This window comes from Enoplosus armatus, chromosome 3, assembly GCF_043641665.1.
Source record: "Enoplosus armatus isolate fEnoArm2 chromosome 3, fEnoArm2.hap1, whole genome shotgun sequence".
NCBI classification, from domain to species: Eukaryota; Metazoa; Chordata; class Actinopteri; order Centrarchiformes; family Enoplosidae; genus Enoplosus; species Enoplosus armatus.
Window position 1 is genome coordinate 11666623 of NC_092182.1, and position 22223 is coordinate 11688845.

The following is a 22223-nucleotide window of genomic DNA, read 5'->3' on the forward strand; positions in this document are numbered from 1 at the left end:
CAGAGTTGAAGTCCTTTTTGTTGTACTTCTCTACATCTCTACAACTCAACCACTGAGAGCTACAGTGAGATTCGTCTGGGACGAAACAAATGGATGCTGTAATTTTATTTGTGAACTAGTAGTGGTTTCCATTCTCATAACTACATTCTTGTATTTTCAACAACATCAGGTAGCGGCTAGAGTCCATAACATGTCATACATCCTCTGAGGATGGCACTACAATAAAGATCGCCCCCAAGACAGACAGCGCTACATACTCAGAAACACTTTTGTCTGCACTTTTTGTCAAAAGCACATATTCAGACTAACCTACAATCAGCAGTGCACCAGCCCAGACATGACTGGCAACCACTTGGCACTGTGTCATATTTTGGTCATCCGATGCAAGCTGACTTAAACGATGAAGCAGTCATGATGTCATGAGCAGCAGGTGTAAACAGTTAGAGAGTCTGAGAAAGCTGCAGCTGCTCTCCACTTCTAAATAATTACTGGTGTCCATCAGCAGCAAAGCTCACTTTGAAAAGTTCGGGGAGATCACACTTCCTAATATTTATCACTTACATGTGGCTGTGGGATAAAAACGCACATGCAATAAAAGTAACTGTATTGTTTCTGTATTTGGTACGACCCCACTGACAATCATTTACTTCCACATACTTTAAATCTTGCAGGACATCTTGTGTCCAGCAGTTAAACTTTTGAAATGAGAAATATTTGAATAATCATCTATTCATGATTTTCAGTGAGAGAGAACGAGTACGTCATTTTTTTAACAAGGTCATTTGCTTTGTGTGAAAACCATATCAGACACAAATCATCATTGAAAGTAGAGTATTTTGTCTTAAAACGTGTCTGGAGGGAACATAGAGTTAAAACTATAATCTGTGATAAAAAATAATAATATATTTTAACTTGTATGGGACTGTATGGGCTGTCTTTTTGATGGTTTTGCGTAGAGGAATGACTAAACTATTGAACGACAGGAGTACAGACTCAGCTATGATGGGATATTTTTTTCCTTGGGTGTGAATAGTCACAGACAGCCTTGCAGTAAGGAGGGAACACAGGACAATTAGGAGAAGTTGGAGACAAAGAGATTCTTCTATGTTGAGTTGAAGGGCATGAAATGATAGGTTTGGCAACTCAGGTCAGTAGAGGTTTCTCATTAGTCCAGACCTGAGAAGTGAGGAAGGATTTGATGCTGCATGCTTGCCTGCAGGATGGCAGATTTGCTGTGATGTGGCTGTGTTGAATCTCTCCAGAATTGTTAATGCGGTGGGAAGAAACGGGTCAGGATTTTCTGTGGAAGTACAACAGCTCAGTTGGGTTTAGGCCGAACGGGCAGACATCCAGCTGGAGATGTCAACCAGGCAGCAGAGATGCAGTTCTCAACCTGAGTATAAGAGTGCCAACAGCTTGGCAAAAAGAAGGAAATGTTGTGTGATGTGATTATGAATGTAGAAAGAAGATCAGGTCAGAGAACCTTCTTCATGATAAATGATGAGTTCAGTTGGACATTTAGGATGGAAACTCTTGCCGGCTTGTGTTGGAGTCTGGTGGTTGAATATTATTATAGGCTTATTAAAGGTGGTTATTAAAGGCTTTGAAAAAGTCTGAGAGAGTGAAGACTGAAGAAGAAGTTTAAAGGAACAGTTCAACATGTTGCAAAATTCACTTATTTGCTTATTCTTGCTGAGAACTAGAGAAGATCGATACCACTCTCACTGTACCACTAGTACGGTAAATATTTGACTACAGCCAGCAGCAGGTTAGCTTAGCTTAGCATAAAGACTGAAAACAGGGGTAAACGCCTGGCCTGGGTTAAAACACAAGTTGTGTACCACACTGTACAATGCAGGCTGCTGCTAAGCCTATTTTGTCACCTCGCTAGCTAGGCTGCTGGCTGTAGCTTCACATTTACCGTACAGACAAGAGAGTGTTATTGATCTTCTCATGTAATTCTTGGTAAGAAAGCAAACATTTCTCAAAATGTCAAACTACATTGCTTTAATTGTGTGTACTGAGTGGAACGAGAGCAGCTTGAAGTCAAATGCTCTTGGAGGAGATTGATGAAACTGACAAGACAAGAAAGATGACAATGAAATCAGTGACAAAGGTTTACTACATATTTTTTAACACATCCTTGTGTGTTATAAATTATGGACAGCTGCCTCTGTAAACACGTTCAGGGGGGAATTAACCTTTGACCTCAATAACAGTCTGATATCCAGATGCAACAGATTCTTTGGGGATGAAGCAAAGGCAGCATCCACATTGCTTTACTGGTGTTGCCAACTGCTAATCATTAAGTTTCTCTTTCTTTGATTCCCTGCAGCACATTTAATTAAACTCTTGTTTGATGACATGATGGTACTAAAATGTTAAATGATGTACTTTGGCTGACTCAAATGGCTTTGTTGCCACATGGCAATAATAAGTGATAACAGAACAGCGGCTCCTCTGCAACATCACAGATTTGATGGGCTAGACAGGTTAGCATTTTCACACCATAAACAATTCTGTGAATACTTACTGTATTGTATCAAAGCATGTGTAGACAAGAGGAGATGAGTCAGGGATTTGAGCTTAAAGGTTTGTGACCTTGGAAATAGCAATTTGGCAAATAATTATCAGCACATGGTCCACTTGGAGTTTTTGAAGCTTTCAGCCACATCGCATCCACTTACTCTGATTTTCCAAAACCTGGCCTTCCATGACAGCTGACTAACCCCATCTGCTGAGGAAGGCCAAGCTTTGGAAAACCTGAGTAAGTGGACCTTGTGTTAGGGGCTTTTCGAGTCCTCAAAAATGAATACATCATACGTGATGTTTAAAAACTGAGTTTCATTAAGCTTGATAATGTGCCATGCCATGAAGCAAATATATAAGGCTGCTTTCTTTCTTTCAGTCAGACCTTTTCTTATTTCACGATCAATGCTATACAGAAAACACTCATCTCCATAGCTTAATGATAAAAATGTTGATTGAGCAATTCATTTCTCCCCTCATGGCCTTAACATTTTGTTGAGCTACCCAACAACAGGAAGCTCCATTTATTTGAGAATAAATTATTGCCTGTGGATCCGTAAATATGCTTTTCATGGGCAAAGTTTACCAGAGAGAGAGAGAGAGAGAGAGAGAGAGAGAGAGAGAGAGAGAGAGAGAGAGAGAGAGAGAGAGAGAGAGAGAGAGAGAGATTTCTTCACTATTAAAAGCTTTAACCATTTCATCATAACCTGCTGCCCTTTGGCTTCATAATATGTTCACAGATAGCCCACAAGCACCAGGTAAATAACTACATTTAAATATACATACGGTATACTTAAGAATATTGAGACGGTAAAATTAAACATACTGTCCGCCTACTACATATTCAGTTTCAAGATCAGTTTTCTCTGAATACTGAATACTGGAAGTGATTAATATATTCATATCGTTGTGCAGCAGAAATTAATTAAAAAGGACCCTGTGTTGTGTAGAAAATGGTTATGGCCAAACAATGCCAGAACGCCAATAACCTTTGCAAAGAATACAAAAGTAAAATGTTTTCTAATATTATTAGCATGACTTTTAGTTTATGAGTGCTTCAGTTACTCTCTGCGATCATCTAGTTTTCCAGCGTCTGGGTTTCTCTCACTGAGGCATGTGCTGTCCTGTTCTTAATCACCACCCCCTGCAGCAGCAAAAGGGCTTCAAACCTGCACTGTCCCGTTTCCAAACTCCCGACTGACAAAAATACCTACCTGTAATATACAGCTCAAATCATAAAATGAGCACCGAAAACCACCGTTTCTGTTGAAGACTCCTTTCATTTGGACTTCACAAAATCTTTAGCAGACACGTCCAGCAGATAACGATAATATAATTTTTGGACATCATATGCTCAGCAGGAGCAACAACAGTTCATTCAATTTGTGGTTTTAAATAAGTGAGAACTATCAGTAATCTTAAACAAGTTTCATATGTTGTTGACAAAACAAGTTCTCCCAACAACTTTGTCAAAAAGGCAGAAAAGATTTTAAACATGATTGTGTCAGTCATCCCTTTTGAATTTGAATATTTGTGCTGCCTTCACTTCTCACAGAACGTGCTGCAGCATGCAGGTTTATTTTTAAACCTGACAATGACCCACAGCAAACAAGCCCGATGTAGATTGTTGGCAAACTTCACAGTCTAATCCGATCAGAATCAGCTGCCAATACTGCAAATTACCACCACGAAGCCAACAAAGTTATATCATCGGATAGACATTTTAGTCATTTCAGATGGTTTTCAAATGAATGCAAAACACCAAGGACCTGCCTCATGAAGCAGGACTGGAGAAGATAGCTGGGAGAACTGTCCTCAGTTAAACCTAAACTCCTTCAAATCAAGTAAAAGGACATGAGCCGAAGGTAAAAAGAGCTGTTGTCCTTTTTTGTGAGAAAAGCCCTAAAATAACTGCAATGTGAAACACAACATATCGTCTACAATGAACCAAACCCAACACTGGCTTTTTGTTTTACTAAAAGAATCAACAGCATTACACAAAATCCAAAACAGCACTATGGAGTTTGGCAAAAAAAAAAAAAAAATGACATAAAAACATCATTACAAAAATGAATTTTAAAAAAGCAACGCTTCACAAGTCTGAATAGAGACCCTTGTTACGATTTACTTCCCTTGTGCTGTCTTTTGTGAGCTGAGGAATGAAATACATAAATTATATACAAAAAACTGAAACACGAATCCTCCATCCTGTAATGATGTAAATGTTTGTCCATTAATACCAGAAAAACTGTTAGTCTGCTGGGGGAACACGCCACAGCCTCCAGCTCCACGGAGCAGCATTATCCTCCACGTACAGATGACTGAACAGGACCATTATTTCAGTTTATTGCACGTCCAAACTGTTTGAATCCTCAATCCTCCGGAAAACTGCGAGGAAATTCTTTCCTCCATTTCTCTGCACTTTCTTTCCCTCCTCTGTGCAGGTACCCAAACGATTTGTAATGACATCATCGACCTGTCAAAACAAGATCGAACACAATGACATTGAGGGATGGAGTGACAGATAAAAACCTAAACTTTCATTTGTGACAGAGTTTATTCACACTATTCATTAACTCGTCACCTTTAGTATTTATTATTGAAGTATATTAAGTTTAGTTTACTTGTTTTATTTATTTTTTTACGGTGAACTTGTTTTGTTTCTACTCTTATTCCTTCATTAATTGGAACATTACTAACGTTTTAAAGGAACAGAATAGAACAAATTGTCAGTTGTCGTGACCTGCAAACAAAGGGATGAAAAGCTGCACGTCAACATACCAGTTCTTCATCGGGGACACGTGTAAATAGTGGATGTTCAGTGAAGTGCTTCACCATCCAGAGGTGTACCTCCTCCACATCTGTCATGGTATACACCAAACCCTGACATGACCAGACAACAGGGAGGTTATTAACACAGTTTTGGGGGGAAAAAGTTAAAGCTTCACTGAACTTCACTTCATTGCAGCTTCTGAGTTAAGTGGTTTCATCACCTCTGGAGAGCAATGGTCCTCACTAAAAAAAAAGATAAAAATAACCTACAGACAACACAGAGGTTAATCACCTATGTCACTGCAGTTTACTTTGGAGGCTGGACAGATAACATTACTAGAACAGGGATTTCTTTGAAAACTCAGCAATGGCACCGATTTCCACACCAGTGCATGTCGGCAGAGAAGAGAAGGCAGGATGAGGATGAGAGACTGTGTGTCTGCACAGACTCATGTTCATCACACCTGCTTACTGTTTCACAAAAGATGTTTTCCCTAAAGCAATAGACTCTGGTTAATTTTGGAACAAAACGGCCTCTATGAATGAGCATTTTCTTGACAGCCTCCCCACCCAACAGCACAGTTATGCCTGCGTGCCAATGCTGAAGGCCCTTGTAGAGCTTACGCACACACACACATACACAGTACATGCATGCACAAATGCATCAATGCACGCACACACACACACACACACACCAGGAAAAACGTTTAAGTCAAATTTCGACACAAGCCTTCCATTGTTCCCAACCACCTCCATCAGAGCTCGCGCCTTGTTCAAGTGTCCCACTGTTGCTCTGACAGGCAGAAGCAGGGTGTGGGCAGAAGTCAACCAGCTGCAGGCCACACCGGTTGCTCAATTATATTTCAGTGAATTCATGGATTTCTGCACTTAATTGTGTTGGGGTGCTGGCAAAAGTCTCAGTTGCAGATATTTAAAAATCTCTGATAATACAACCAGAACTACAGTATCTTAAAGCATTTTTTCAACAAATCCCATTAAAACCAACAATAAATTGGTCCTAGTAACAAGTTTTGTCTCTGTAGCCAAAACCTAATACATCTTTTTGCTCTTTGCCACAGAGCTATTATATTTTAAGATTAACTAATTAAACATTAGTCTAGAAAATGTCAGCATTTCTTGTTTTGTCCAAAAAACTACAACAGCATATTTGTAAATTTAATTTATATATAAATATCCAAGTTTTTTTCTTGTAAATTGACAACTTTAATCTTGAAAATTCTTTTCTTTTCGTTTTTTTCTAAATATATTACCCCACTCCTCCAGCTCCGTAATTTTTTAATTAATAATTATGTTTTTTTAACCTACAATGGCCCTAATGCGCCATCGTAAAAATCGAAAAGTCTAAAATCCAAAGGTATTAAATTTACAATGATCTATATATCCTCATATTTGAGAAGCTGAATCCAGTGAATGTTTGGACGTTTTGCTTGATAAGTGACTTTTTAATTATCAAAACTACCGCCGATTAAATATCTGTTGACATACCCCGACTCTCAGTGTGTAGGCGTACTCTGCCAACAATGTGGGACTGATGATCCTCCATTTGTGCTTGGTCTTCTTAAAGTGAGGGTCAGGGAAGAGGAAGAACATCTTACTGAGCTGAAAGACACAAAAAAGTAAAGTAAGCACAGAGTTAAAAAAACAACAACTTTCTATTCTTTATCTATTTTTTATTATTATATCTACTTTGATACTAAAATGTTTCCAAAATGTATGAATGGCATCACTTCCACCACCCCCATTATATGTTGTGGTTGGGTTTTTTTTTTTTTAAGCACCACAGATTGCAAAAATGGAATTTCCCTCCGTGATTTATTTATTTTTTTTCCATAAAGTTCCCCGTGTCTCTGTCTTTGACAAGTGTACAAGTGAAGGCTCCATTGATATTAGTCTGGCTGATACATTAAAACCCATTGCAGTAACTTTTTATTAGTTAAAATAAATAATGTCAGGTATAGACAGAAAGACGTGGGGATAATCACTGGGGACTGCTGTAGCCTCGGGGCCTCTTCAGCGCTGATGGAAGATGGAAAAACCATAACACTATTTTTGGGTTACAAAACACACTGAGAAGAACACGAAAAAAAGAAAAGCATTTCAGGTCTGTAAAATGTGCTGTGTTCAAACCTTGAAACACATCATGCATGTGAGAAGGATTGGGATTAGATTTTGAGCACTAGTCTGGGTGGTCGTTCACTTCTCCGCTTGGAAAATCTGGGTATTGAAGACAGTTTTGTTCTAATCTTGAGCGAGAAAGACAGCTAATGTTAAAAGCAAGCTGCAGCTGAAAAAATGTTCATCTCTGGTGAATGAATACGAGTCAAGAGACGCAGTTTATGAACGAGTCTCAGCTTGGCAAGAAGCCTCAAACTCAGGCTGTAAAATAATAGTCATATTATTTCAAATGAAATAGCATAATAAAAAGAGAATTAAATCAATGCATGTGTTTTTGCGTGAAACACCTAAATAATTAGTATTCCATGAATGTGTCAGTGTGTCGCTCGGGGCATTTGAGGTGAAGTTTTTTTTTTTTTTTATCCAGGGTACCTAAATTAACCTGGTACACTAAGCCCACTGTGTAATCTAATGCGAGTTTCAACAAGTCATAGATTACCGCAGCTTATTGGAACGGATAAATGGCGTCTTGCACTGCTCTATACTCAGCTGATACGATGCCTTTGCGTGTCAGTCAATGACCCCATTGTTGTGAAATCCTGGATTTATTGAGCAATTCGTATCAATTGATTCAGTCCATATGTTAAACATGAGGAAAGTACTTATTTTTAGTCAGAAACGTTTTGGGCTGCACTTTCTTATTAACCTTGGCAGTGTCAGGACAGAATGTCGGTTATTGCAGGCCACTTTGGATGAGTTATTATAGAGCTGCAGGCTGCAGGGAGGTTCAGTTCAGTTCCAATCAACGTCGTGTGTGTGTTATTTCTACATATAATAAAAGCACATAAAGCATCGGTCAACCCAGTTTACAAAAACACGTACCTCCAGTTGTATCCAGCCATACAGATATAGTTTGTAAAGATGTACTGTGGTGAAACACTGTGATGGAAACAATACCACTAACAATTTCTATCAGTCATTACTGTGAGTATTGCTGTTTTCAGAGGGTACCATGAACACACCACAGCTCTCCCATCTTTATGAGCAGACTGGACTGAAGAAGTGTAAACTCCCTGCAAACGTTACATTCTTCCCCATTTGTTAGTGGTAACACTGACATGGTGTGCAGGTGGGTGAGTGGTGCTACAGTAGTGGCTGGTAATACGACCGTGCCGCGGTGCATCCCTATTATGTTAAAACGTCCTGCTTTGTAAGTGTTAACACTCAGAACTCATAAACTCTGACTGTGACAGAACCAAAAGATCTTGCACACTAAAATTCAATCCATGAATTAAACCTCATGAAGATCTCAGGACGGTGCACAGAACCTAAGACACAAAGACATTTCCAGTCAACTGTCTTAAACTTTAAACAACCAACCTGCTCTTGTTTCTGGTGGGTTTTTTTGTTTGCCAATTTGCTGTTAAATCCAAGGCGATCACGGTGTGAGGTAACCACTATATTCTAGCACTAATAGTAGTATTTTAGGAAAGTGTGATGTGCATCGTGATAATACCGTAGAGACTTCTCGATTCTGATGGCTGAAAGGTGTGGATTCACTTTCAGCCGGACACCTCTGACGCAGGTGTTGCAAATAAATGCATCACTATTAAACTGTAGGTAAAGAGAGCAACGGTGAGGCTCAGCTAAAGAAATAATCAGTACAGTCCTAAACAGTAGGAGAAATAATGTTAGCTATGGTAAAGCTGGTAGCCAACCGCTTGCTGTGAGGTGACCGTGCTAACCATGACACACCACAGTGGGACAGATAGGCAAACAAATTGTGCATTTTATGACTAAAGCATGAACGTTTCAGTCATAAAATGCACAATACCTTCCATATATGAGTTTATCTGCTCCACTAACCACCACATATTCTGAAAAACCAACAATAAAAGTCATGAAAAAGTCAAATGTGCTTTTTTTCCACAAATCTACCCCCAGTGAAAAACATCACTTCTGCTAGCATCTCTGTTTTTGAGACTGGATTTAAAGTGACTTTTCTCAACAGGTGTGGCACAGTTTGCAACTTTTATTGTGTTATTTTTCAATAAAATTGTGGGAATGGTTAAAAATTGAAAGTCAGTCAAGAAAAAATTATTGTAATAAAAACTAAACCAATATTAAATTACTTCTAAAATATTTCAATCATACTCATTCATTATCTTAACTGAAACTGTATTCATACCCAGCCGGGCTGTAAATAATGCTTCTGAACTGGGTCCTTTCACGTGACTGGCTACAAACCTGCGACCTCTGAAGACCAAAACTTCCAAAACATTAGTGAGCGAGTTAAAAGCACCCCCACCCCGGCATCTAATCAGGAGCAAGAAAACACTCCCGTCTGTTCTGTCTTCACACAGCAGCAAACACACAGGTGCAAACCTACCTGTCCTTTAGAGAAGAAGTTGGGGAGGTACTTCATCGCGTTGCTGCGGATGCAGGCGATGTTCTGGTAGCTTCCTGGCTCCGAGGTGCGCAGTGACTGGATACGATCCCGAACATAATCGGACACTTTCACTCGGATCTCCAGGCCCAGGATGAGCTTGTCTGGGAAGAGTGGAGATAACTCCACTGTGAGAGAAGGTAAAGACACACAGAGACACGAGCAGAGACGTGAATGAAGAGGACATGAGGTCAATACAGAGCAGAACTGTGACCTGTGAAACCTGCTGGTGGTCAGATCAGTAACATAACTACCTAAAAGCCCCCCGTATCCACATCCAATGTCTGCAAACTCAACTCGGGGGGTCGCCTTCCCAGAGGGGTTGCCAGTGACGAGGTCTGGATACAGCTCGGACCAGTCCATTTCCTCAGGACACACCGGGCTGAGGAGGAAAGAGGGGTTTTTAATGCAACTATTTTATAATGAAGACACCGCTGACAGTGTGTTGTGTGGATCAGAGCAACAAGGATAGTGTTTCTGGAGAGAGATGGTACTTGCATTATTGTCAGCACCTACATTGCATTAAGGTGGAGGCAGAAATCTCAACTATCTCAAATCCTACACCACTAAAAACTAAACTTTTTGCAAGGCTGCACGGCGCCAGGGTTAAGTTAAGTGAACAGCTACGTGACTTTCTTGCCAACTTCTACATTTATAAACGCTCATTCGGGACTGATAACCTTTACGTTAGCAGGTAGTGACAGAAAGTGCAGCGCAGGTATCAAACTGGGACACATGGACATCACTCACTAATCAAACGTGTGGTATGCCATCGGGTTTGAATGGGCTCGCTGTCTGTAGTAACGCTTCTGCGGCATCGACGAACTCATGTTGGATTAAAACGGAGACGCTACTGCCGACAATATTCAGTCAGTCACGTAGTTATTAAATAAACACAGGTCTCCACTGCTGGACGTCGACTCACAGACAGTCACGCTTGTTTCTCGTTAGTTTACCACCGCCTGTGAGTCGCGGCATTTTTACGTCACCACCAAGCGTCTTTCTCAGGGTTGCCAGGTTTGTTGAAAGATAGCTGTAGTTTACAGCACACCTTTCGTTAACTTATTGTGCCTTTACTTAAATAGCAATATCACAATACAAATTTACACCATTACGAGTAAAGCCCTACATTTAAATTTTAGTTGAGCAAACTTATCAGCAAATGTACTTAAAGTATCAAAACTAAAAGTAGGGCACTTACTATTTTGGTACAAGTGCTTCAGTACTTGGTTGGATTTTTATTACTGATGCCAATAGACAAAGCCATATCTACTGGTGACTTCTTATCATTGCTTATTGATGTATGAGCTGAGATCAGTTCAATAGTAATTGTCCACTCTCAGATTGTTTAATTTGAGTAGCAGTAGAGATCTCAAGAGGTAAAAATGATAATAGTATTTCACAAGAAATTTTTAGATTAGAAAGAAGTCTGGAAAATAAACCTTATTTTGAGTCACATAAGTAATTTATTTCTTCCTGTTTCTTATTTTCATAATTGTCTTGCGACCCCTTCTGGGGTCCTGACCCCCAGGTTGGGAACCACTGTTGTAGGTGTCAAGTCAATTAGATTTATATAGCCCAATATCACAAATCACAATTTGCCTCAAGGGGTTTTACAATCTGTAAATGACAAACGACCCTCGATTCGAATGAAGACCCCCCCCCCCCCCCCCCCCAAAAAAGAACCCTTTAACAGGGAAAAAAATAGAAGAAACCTCAGGACCCCTCTCCCAGGACAGACAGACATGCAATAGATGTCGTGTATATACAATTATGATGACAAAATGTAGATTGTAAAACATAAGTGAAGAGGATTGATCCAGGGGGACAATTGAGCAGCTTCAGGTGTCGCCCACTAAGGTGGTGGGGCTAATTTTAACTACTTAGTGTAATATTAGGTAGTTTAATTGATAAGGTGCAATTTTAACACCAAAAGTTTAAAATCTGAATGAATCTAAGTAAAACTATAGCCATCAGATACATGTAGGCCTAGTAGTACATAAGTATAACATGCAATAAAATGGAAATCTTTCTGCAGGATCAAACTCATTTTCACTGTGTTGTCTATTAAATGGAAATGCTGCAGCTCCCTCTGGGTGTCTTCTGAGTCACCTCTAATATCCTTCTCAGTTCACTCTGACGAGAGCATGGTGACACATTATAGTTCCCTCCTGGTGTAAGGCTTTACGAGAGGCTGTTTGTGTCCATAGATACACAGAAGTCCGTCTGTCTGGTTAATTGCTTTAACCTTAGTGATGATACTGCAGACTAACAGGATGTAGAGGATTTTCAGTCTGGCTTTTTCCAGATTTTTAAAAAATCTTTCTTTATTTGTTAGTTGACAGTGAAGAGAGACAGAGGGGAATGACATGTGTCGAAGTTCTTTGGATGTTTAAACGCAGCATGTGTGTTATTTGATTTTGCCAGCAAGAATCTGACTGGATGCTGGTCTGCGCTGTTCAAAGAAACACAAATACCTGCAGGGACATAATCATCATCATCAGACGAAATAAAGGAAAGCAACAGCAGAATAACATTTATATCTTTATATACTATAAACATAAATTCTCCCCCTTTGTCTCTGTCTGTCAAGCCAATGACTTTACTTATCTAACAATGCTGAAACCATTTTTAGATGTATGTCGCATGTTTTACATAAAGTACAACTGTGCTGCTACCTTTGTTATTAATCCTTAGTAATACTGACCATAGGCATCATGTTAGGATCACATGCTCACATTAAAATGAGATGAGTAAGGTCGGCCTGAGGGTGCAGATTTAAATTGAAATGCAAAAAACAGTATTTATATTGACATTTCATAATCCACATGAATGATGTGAAGTGACCTGAGTACAGTTTGAATAATATAGAATTCAATTTTAAACAAATATCTGTCTGTTGTTTGACCAGGTAGGTAAGATGACTTTTACTGATATTTGTACATCATCATGTACATTTATTATTGTGAGATGTGTATATCCCCACCAGGAAATATCTGTTTTCAAGCCGTTCGCTAAGATCCATCTTGTTGCCTGAAAACAAAAACAAGACACAAAGTTTTCCTTTGAGATCAACAAAGTCTTTATTACAAAACATGAATTGTACTTTAAGGGTGTATTTTAAGCAACTGTATCATGTCTCCAAGTTTTATTGGGCTTTTTTAATGTCTGATCCATCAGACAGCAGATCATGGCGGACCCTCAGGAATACGTTGAATAAATTAGGGGGGCCGGGGCCGTTGTTGTGGTGGCCACATGAGTAGGAGCACAATCGTTTTCACCATCAAACTCTCTATTAGTTCTAAGAGTTGTAACCACTTCAAACAACTCTTGTTTTTTTCTTCAGAAAGCTAAAAAAAAATGAGTTCAATGACATTTTGTAACATGGTGGTAAAAAAATGGTTAATAGCTTTAAGAATCAAAGCTCTTTGTTTTTCAAAATGTGTAAGTTTTTTTCTTATTTGTCATGTTTTCACAGTCTTTGTCGTTGAAGACTCAGATAAAACTGCTAAGTTCTCCATTTGCCCAAATTGGAGAAATATTTCTTGTTGTCCACTTTGAGCTCAGGGAGCAAAATATGAGACTAGAAGTCAACGGCAGTGTTAATGTGGCAGATTAGCACTTTTTTTAATTAAATCCCAATCAACACTTTGATCTCCTCCTCAAACATCTGTGCACTTTTGTCTGTGTAAGCCAGCCTCATACAGTGGTCACCCTCATGACCACCTCTTGGTTAGCACGACGCAGGTTGTTGGGTCTCAACTGGTTGAGGATGTGCAAAATAGTGTAGCCACAGTGGTTGTTGAGAATAGTCCTGACATGTCGGCTCACCCTCCGGCCCCCATCTGTGACAGTGTGAGAAGAGTTCCTCTCAACACGACTGGCGCCTTTACTGCTGGAACTGATGGGGTCACCTAAGTCCTTCGCTTTCTCATAATTCAGCACTTTCCACTGCTGGTTCACCGCCTGCCAGCGCTTATAGATCCGGTAAACAGACGATCCTTCATGGATTATAAGGCCTGGGCATAAAGGACAAAGGGTGGGGGAGGTAGGGGGCAGGAAACAGGGTTACATATAGACAAACGCTTGTTTGTTCATTAAGAATCAGGAAGTACTAAAAAGAACAGAAGGTACAGAGTTAATAAGAACTATAAGTTCTCAAAAATAAAAAGATTAAATATACTGGACTTGTCTGTGGGTGTTTTGGACTGATGTTAGGTGAGAAACACGTGTTGATAAAATCTCTTCACAAGAAAAAAAAAGAGGCAGAGACAGAACACAACAAATGAACTTGTGTTATTTCATTTGTGTTCGTGCGCTTACAGTAAACAAATATGCACATGGAGGAATTCACTCTCAATTACTCTATGTGTTGTATATGTAAACTATCTCCAATATGCTTTGCAATTGGCCACTGAGCTATGAAAATAAAAGTAAGAGATAAAAAGATCATATTAATGATAGCAAGTAAGATAAACGAGGTATTTTCAGCTCTATTGATGGCAGTGTCGGTCTGCGGGTCCTTCTGTTGGTCAGTCCACCACTTTGACTGAAACCTTTAAACAACTACTGGATGGATTGCCATGAGATTTTGTACAGACATTCACGGTTTCCAGGCGAATCACCTGACCTTTCTTCTGAAATGTCTTGACAACTATGAAATAGATTGTCCTGAAATGTGGTTAAGATATTCATGATGCCCAGGATGAAGCCTACTAACTGACTGATGTCCTGACTTTTCCTCTGGCGCCACCATGAGGTTCAAATTTGTGGTTTTGAGTGAAGCGTCTACTGTTGGATGGATTACCATGTCATTAAGTTCCCCTTCAGGATGAACTTTGGTGATCCCCTGACTATTCGTGTAGCACCATCATCAGGGTAAAATGTCCCTTTCTCAAATACAAAATAAAATTTGATTTATGACTAAATACCTGCAAAACTAATGACGTTCCCTTCAGCTTCAGCAGTACTTATGTTTGCAAATTACTGTAACACATGTTAGCATGCTAACACACTAAACTAATATGGTGAACATGGTAAACATATATATATGTACCTGCTTAACATCAGCATGTTCACATTATCACTGTGAGCATGTTAGCAAGCTGAAATTAGCATGTAGCTCAAAGCCCTGGTGTGCCTACAGTAAGTACAGCCTCACAGAGCTGCTCGCACGGCTGTAGGCTTGTAGTTACTGAGGTGAGTAAAAGACATGTTAATTGAAAGTCAAATCTTTATTTACGGGTCTCTGATTTTCTAATGATAAAACTATTTGTTTCCAATGATAGCCTTGGGAACACAGGGCTTCCCTTGAAAGAACTTCTCTATTCAAGGCTAAATAAATATTCATTCATTATTAATTTATTATTGGAAACATACAGTTTAATTGAGTGCTTGCCTGCGGACAAATTGACCATTTTTGCATCCTCAGCTGGCCTCACTGACTAAAATACTCTCTAGATAGCAATCAATTGGAATTAATGAAGCAAAGTACACAATTAAACACCGTCTCTATATTCCTGATAAATAATACCAAATTACATAGTTCTTTCTGTGAAATTACTAGGAAATTATAGACGTGTAAAATAAAGCGTTACTGCAAAAATCAAAAGTGACAATCAAACGTTAATATTCTCAACAAACACACAACATGGCAGCCTCTGTATCTGTGTCTTACCTATACAAACTATGTCCATGAAGCCATACATGCCGTAGCATATCTGGAAGAGAAGGTCCTGCCGCTGCCATTTGGCTGAAGGGCTGAGGGAGGACCACACCAGCCAGGAGATACTGGCGATGAGGAACAAAGAGCCCAGGATAATGGCCGCAATCTGCACCTTCTCAATCACAGTCAGAGAGATGGCCTGCCACTAGAAAAGACAGAGAGAGAGACACAAAAATGGACTGACACCCTGTCTTGCAGGCGTAATTCTCAAAATACTTCTTGGTTATGTGAGGTAATAGCGCAGGGACAGTGAGGACAGTCCTAACTCACTAACACACTTTGCCTTGATTCTCTGTTGCAGGATAGATAGCATAAAAACATCTTAAGTCTGCCATTTTTGGTTAAGTGATGCATTCTGCCTGCTGGTTTGCATTAAGGACCCCTTCAGTTTCATATGAATCAAGCACTTTCTAGAAACAAATATATCAATATACAAAGTTAAAATAATGCTCAAGCAGCGTGTTTGGGATGAATGGTACGTTTTTGTTGGTTTTGAGAAAGTCTGTTTGCCAGCTCTTTAGAGTGATGAGTCTCCTCTGGCAGTGTGGCGCCAGTGTTGGGTTTGATGTTATTCAACTTCAAGTCTTCCATGTGGCATTTATTTGACAGCGGATGTTAAGATTGCTTATGACTGTCTTCTGTGAGACAAATGCTTTATTGCCCCGATTCACTCTGGATCTCTGAGTGTGAGGCTTTGTCATTCATAACTACGTGCAGTCACTGCAGAGCCTCACTGAGCCTCTGCTGCTCAGGCTTTTACACACATAATAAAAAACAATAATCACGTAAATTAGAGAATTCCTAAATGGATTAAGCCATTTCACTATATCACATCAATTCTCCAGAAATGTTCTATTCATAACGTTCATTCAGAGATGCAGGGATTGTCTTGCAACCGAGGGAACAATAATATCTGCAGCATTCAGAGGCTGGAATCATTCGCAGATACTGTCTGTTCGTCTACTGTCCGTGTGCCACACACACTTTGGTTAACTCATGTGCCAGCTCTTTGAAATGTGCAGTGTCTCCTAAATGTGTTCTTGGCATCTTCCTATATGCTCATCATCACTTTCTTCTTCTCCAATTATCCATGAAAAAAAAAAACAGTATAAATAGCTGTGGACTACTCGCTCTGGACTACTATCTGCCCACAGCCATGTGAAGCTAATGAGCTTCTTGTTGGGAATCATGTTGACTGGAGGAAATCAGTCCAAAATGTCTTTGTGATGGTGGCAATGTAAACACTGCCTGGCCTCTACTGTATTACATTCACCTCAAGATCAATGACCTCTAATGTGATTACTATGCTTTTCTGCCAATCACTCACTCAAATCTGGCAACTTAAAGTTTGACTTTCTGCCATGTAGCCTGGCATTCTGGTGTCAACGACTCTATTCATTTAGCTATTTTAAATGTTTGCTTTCCACAGTGAACATTAAAGATGAACACACACACACACACAGAGGGCGACGCTACCTGCAGTGGGTTTTTGGTGCTGATGGCCAGGACCTGGTACTTGAAGTAGCAGAGCTCACAGCTCCAGGAGCCTCTCTCACTGATCCAGCGGATAAGGCAGGACTGGTGAGTACAGCGCACAGAGCCAGAGCAGCGACACGGGCTCAACAGCTCCCCCTGCAGGACACAAAAAGCAGCTGCATGGGACACACAGCATTCATGGAGGCCGCTGGATGTTGAAACTGTTATTGAATCTGCCTGTTACGAGATTTGATTTGGTGAAGATGACAATAAAAATAACGATAAAGATCTTTATCATGAATAGCCAAACTTGGAAGGACAACGTTACTGTCACATTTTATCTACTGAAGCTACAGTGTTGTTTGAAGGGAATTGTATTGGCTGTTGTATCTGTTATGAAGCTGGCAAGGGATTAAAAAACATAATATACACAGATATAATCAGTATGAAACTATACTGTGTGTATGCAAATGGAAATGATACGTTTAGAAAGGATGACATCATTATGGCAAAGTAAAGAAAGATTTGAGGTACAATTATATATAAAATAATAATGCAAAAACTGTAAATAATGATAAATGGGTCACAAATGTAACAATATTTCACAACACTACAACATACGTAGCTTTCTTGTAACCCTTCAGTCTGTTACTTAAAGAGTATTGGCATTAAAGTTTTGACATATGCTATGAATCCACTCAGTGTATTTTATATATATATATATAATATTTATGACCATTTTTCTACAAAAGACTGAAATGTCCACAATTGGATTGAGGCTCAGAAATAGAGTCCATGGAACCAAGAACAGATGAGGTCGAGGAAGGCCCAAGACGAAGGCTAGAAAACTGAAATCCTGACAGATCACATAGTACAATACAATACAGTACAGTCTGATACAATTATTTCCCAGGGTGACGCCTCTCCCCCCTAACATGCTCAATAAAGGGTCTTAAGAAACTTGGGGTGGACATTGGTATACCGAATTTCTTCAAGGTATAGACAAGAAACCTTGTAATTTAGCCATTTTTTAAAGGAATCTACTGTGTGTGTTCATGTTTACAGGTCTTCGGTAACTGTAATATCTTAATTCAGTCAACATTGGGTCTGGTTTTGTTACAGTTCAAGTGTGATGACGTTAGCTCATCTCCTATCTACAATCCACAGGTCCAATCAATGTTTTTTTCCCCCGGTTCGTTGTCTCTGGTTAGCAAGAGAAGCTGAGGGGGTAAGATCAAAGCTCCCACATCCCGGTTACACTTAATGTTTGCTTTCATTGCCAGTTGAAGCTATTTTAATGGTTCACTGGAACAAATCAGAGCTGCACCACAATTTTCTGAGATTGCAAGACGCCGGTCTGATGTACAAGGTATGTTTGATATACTCAAGTATGTGATCAATGAATGTGAATTAACTCTAAAAGTAGCTCTCATACAATTGTGCTCTGCTCGGTGCACTAATATGGAACTCAAAAGAACTAATGCTCTTTGATGTATCTGTGATTCATACATACGCATCATCCTCTGCCTGTACACAGTGTTGAACAGTCTCCATCTGTACTGTACATGTTTATAGGATCACCACCTTCTCTTTTCAGAACCATCTTAGATATCATTGGCTCTCCATCTTCTGTCTTACAGCGTCTCTCTTGTGGCAGCAATAAAGAAGGTTTTACACAATTCTAATATGTCTATGAAGAGTTTCACAAAAAAAAAAAAAAATGACTCCATCTGATTGCCGTTTGCTTGCCAGATGAACATTTGGGATGAGATTTTTTGGAGCAATGATCAGCTCCCACTTTGACACACTTACAGAAAAACCTGGAGTTGTTGCAGGCCAGAATTCCTGTGAAAAGCTTTCGGCAGTTGATCCCCCCATTTAATTATGACTAATCAGGGTATAAAAGCGAGTGCACCTCATCATTACCGAGATATTTCAAGCATCATATGCTCATCGTGAATATATAGTTATGTGATGACTTGAAAGCAACATTTCTGTGGTGGATATATTCAGTAGATATATCATCTAACAACTAACCCGTCAAAGGATACACAAGCCTTTATATCGTGAAACATGAATCAACAGTACATGGTATACTTGTTTTGATGCATCTGCTGCCTTAATCTGGATACAGTTTGCTTCTCTCGTGTCACTTTCCTGTAGCCTCAAAAGAAATCACAGGACATCTGGCTCAGGTTTTTGTTGTTGTCAGTATGAGACTCCCCAAGGCCCTCGGACTGACAACGCTCTCGCACATCTCATTTTATTTTCCGTCTGACTCTAGGTGACATGCTAGGTCTTTAATTAGTTGGATATCTGGAGGGGAAAAACAAAAACTTTCTGAGACCTCTAGCAAAAGTCTGTCTCTTCAAGGTGGATCCTCTATAGATTTTGACAGGCTCAGACCTCCACGTCATGGACGAGAATGACGTGAACAATTTATAAACATTTATTTTGTGTGCTTCCCCTCTGTTCTCCTACGACACTTAAGCTGTACTTCGTGTGACCTTCCTGTAGCCTGAAGGAATGATCAGCCGTTTGATCCCTGTATTCATTGTTCCTGCTGAAGAGTCCCACAGCAAGTTATTGAACTCACGCTTCCTCCCTCACTCAAATCCCTTGGAATAATAATGAGTATAAACGTCTTTTATGTCGAGGAATCATTCTCTGAAACCTTTCTTCGTTGCTTTTTTGAAATGGCCTAATTTTTGTGCATCACATGCTGAATCTATTGCTGCGAGGACTTCACTGGTTCACATAGTAAACACAAAGCTCCTCCTGCGTCTCTCCAGCCTATTCTTAACTGATGCCCTTCGTCTGCCCACTGCTATTTTCAGATCACTGTTGATAGATTGATTCCCTGTTTTTTTTTACGTCTTAGTCATTCTAGATTTTTACTTTGTGTCTGAGCAGACTTCATGCACACTTACAGATATCTGAAACAGTTTGGCATCAATGTATAATGACTCACATCTTCATCATGAGAATTTAAAACAGAATTTGGCCATGTTTGCTTAAAGTTGCACTCCACTGGATATTAGTTTACTTGTTATGAGGACTACAACTATTCTTCTTCTGTGGCTCTGGAGAAGCTCCGTCACATCTGAGAAGATAACCCTGATGATGTCATCGTAATGTCATCGGGGTTATTAACAGAAAACCTGCGCTCCAAACTGACATGGACAAAGACGTGGGCATTGACAAAGCAGGGAGAGTCTTACAAAAAGATGCTGCTGAGTTGCATTATGGGAAATGCGTTTTTGGAGCTTGACCCATACTAGGGACTAAAAGTCACAATATCTCAGCCTCTGCTGCTTCAATTTTGATGATTCTCTGTAAAAATCTGTCTAACAAGTCCCCCAACTTCATGGAAGTGCAACACTAGATTGACTAAATTGCTGGAGTTTCCCTTTTAATGCTGAAAAACTGGTTCTAAACACCAAGACCTTATTTGTAGATATAATGTATAAATAGTGTATAAAATATTCTTAAATGGGTAAACTTCTCAACAAATATTTGCATTTGAATGTCTTGTGTTTTTCAGTGCTTTGTCTACTGGGTTTGTTTTCCTGAAACATATTTATATAAGTCTGCTTGTACAGACTTCCCTCAGCTGAGCACCACGTGGCTTGAGGCCCCGTGAACCAGCAAGCACCTGTGCTGCCTTCAGGCTCCGGGTTCCTGGAGGTTCCTGGAGCCTGAAGGCAAGGTTTGCTCAGGGGGAACCAGTGTCCTACTGAGTGTCTGACAACCTTGTTAAAGCACAGGAACCCACAGTAATACCTTTATCATGTAACTATAGCCTACCTTCTCCGGCCCCTGGAAGCAGATCCGGCACTGCGGTGATCGCATCCCGCTCTCTGAGAGACTCGGGAGGGAAGCGGCGTCCAGGCCTCCTCCCTGGAGTTTGGCTCCTTCATCATCCTCATACTCCAGGCTGCGTGGCCGCGGGTCAGAGCCGTAATATTCCTCCTCATCGTCCCGGTGAGTGCAGTTCAACGGCGGCCAACCACAGCCCCCTATAGCGAGCCCTCGCATCCTGGTCTGCGTGTCCGGGTCTGTGCCTGTGTCAGACCTCCTGCTTGATCCAGAGCGCATCAGTAGCAACACTTTGAGTTCATTGAAAAACATCCGGATGCGATACTTAAACATTCTTCAGCAGCTTTACTACACAGGCACACGCGCTCTGTGGAACAAAACAGCCTTCAGCTTGACTGTGGCGGGGGCATTATACATTATTATGACCATTATCATTATTATTATTATTATTATTATTATTATTATTATTATGGCTTCTGAACCAGTTGATTCAAGTAGACAATTCACATCCTATCAAATAAAACACAGATCTCGGTCAAAGAAGCATGCGGAAAACATGATAGGCTATAACATCAGCCCATAGCACTCTGCATATCCTGTTGTTATAGCATGTGCACCGCGATCCAGCCAATAGGGAGGGATTATTTTTCATGGGTAGAGGCGTTTTCTGTCGGGATTCAATGGAGGCTGAGAGCCACGAACTGTGAGGCACCAACATTAAAGTCAGAGGGCTCCATCAGCATCCTCTCGTGCCTGCATGTCCAGTCCGGGTGTTTAGGAGGGTCCCGGGCTTCAAGCTGGCTCCTCTTGGGTGTTTTATATCTGTTCCTTTATTCTTCTTCAGGCGGAGAAGCAGCGATGGTGTCTGCGGAGGGGGGGGGGGGGGGGGGGGGGGGCTTGATATCAAATCCTATTAACAACTAAGTTAAAGCCGATTTCTATCTGAGTTTACCTGCAGGGGAGGTGAAATTACACGAGGTGACAAGCGTGTATCCTTTGTTGTCTCGCAGTGGCATCCATCACTTCACCAGTTTCCTCTTCTTCTTCTTCTTCTTCTTCTTCGCTGTAGCCTTTTTTGGGGGGGTTGATCAAGCGGGTTTCGTCCCTTAAACAGGTCCGACAACCCAGTTACAAAGTTACAATCCGGCAGCGTTGCATGTTAGAGATGGACACGTTTATATGAAATCTGACGAACAATTAAAGAAAATCCATTTCACGACAACTTGCAACGCCAGTTCTCTGCCTTTCCAAACCCATCTCTGCGCCACAGATCAGGAAGAGACAGGATGATAGATATGGACTCCTGCACAAAACGAGCCG

The 22223-nt window shown here is 40.3% G+C and overlaps 2 protein-coding genes across 2 annotated transcripts; both read right to left on the reverse strand.

The window, feature by feature from the left end:
* Positions 1 to 4499: 4499 nt before the first annotated feature.
* Positions 4500 to 10713, reverse strand: mettl1 (methyltransferase 1, tRNA methylguanosine). The gene is made up of 6 exons (XM_070903281.1): positions 10634 to 10713; positions 10138 to 10265; positions 9827 to 10011; positions 6808 to 6921; positions 5311 to 5412; positions 4500 to 5005 (listed from the first exon to the last, which is right to left on the reverse strand). Exons 1-6 carry the CDS (start codon positions 10711 to 10713, stop codon positions 4874 to 4876), a joined length of 741 nt encoding a protein of 246 aa, XP_070759382.1. The 3' UTR covers positions 4500 to 4873.
* A 2833-nt stretch (positions 10714 to 13546) lies between these two features.
* LOC139283196 (E3 ubiquitin-protein ligase MARCHF9-like) lies at positions 13547 to 21236 on the reverse strand. The gene is made up of 4 exons (XM_070903168.1): positions 20892 to 21236; positions 17085 to 17240; positions 15561 to 15753; positions 13547 to 13902 (listed from the first exon to the last, which is right to left on the reverse strand). Exons 1-4 carry the CDS (start codon positions 21234 to 21236, stop codon positions 13583 to 13585), a joined length of 1014 nt encoding a protein of 337 aa, XP_070759269.1. The 3' UTR covers positions 13547 to 13582.
* Positions 21237 to 22223: the final 987 nt, after the last annotated feature.

Excerpts from the sequence above, each read along its gene's own strand:
- LOC139283196 (XM_070903168.1), bottom strand. The coding sequence starts at position 21,236 with ATGTTTAAGTATCGCATCCGGATGTTTTTCAATGAACTCAAAGTGTTG. Across the intron at positions 15,754-17,084 it reads GCACCAAAAACCCACTGCAG|TGGCAGGCCATCTCTCTGAC; the intron begins GTAGCGTCGCCC and ends TGTCTTTTCTAG. Across the intron at positions 13,903-15,560 it reads CATGGACATAGTTTGTATAG|GCCTTATAATCCATGAAGGA; the intron begins GTAAGACACAGA and ends CTTTATGCCCAG.
- mettl1 (XM_070903281.1), bottom strand. The coding sequence starts at position 10,713 with ATGAGTTCGTCGATGCCGCAGAAGCGTTACTACAGACAGCGAGCCCAT. Across the intron at positions 5,413-6,807 it reads CCTACACACTGAGAGTCGGG|GGTTTGGTGTATACCATGAC; the intron begins GTATGTCAACAG and ends TGGTCATGTCAG. Across the intron at positions 5,006-5,310 it reads GTGTCCCCGATGAAGAACTG|GTCGATGATGTCATTACAAA; the intron begins GTATGTTGACGT and ends TTGTTTTGACAG.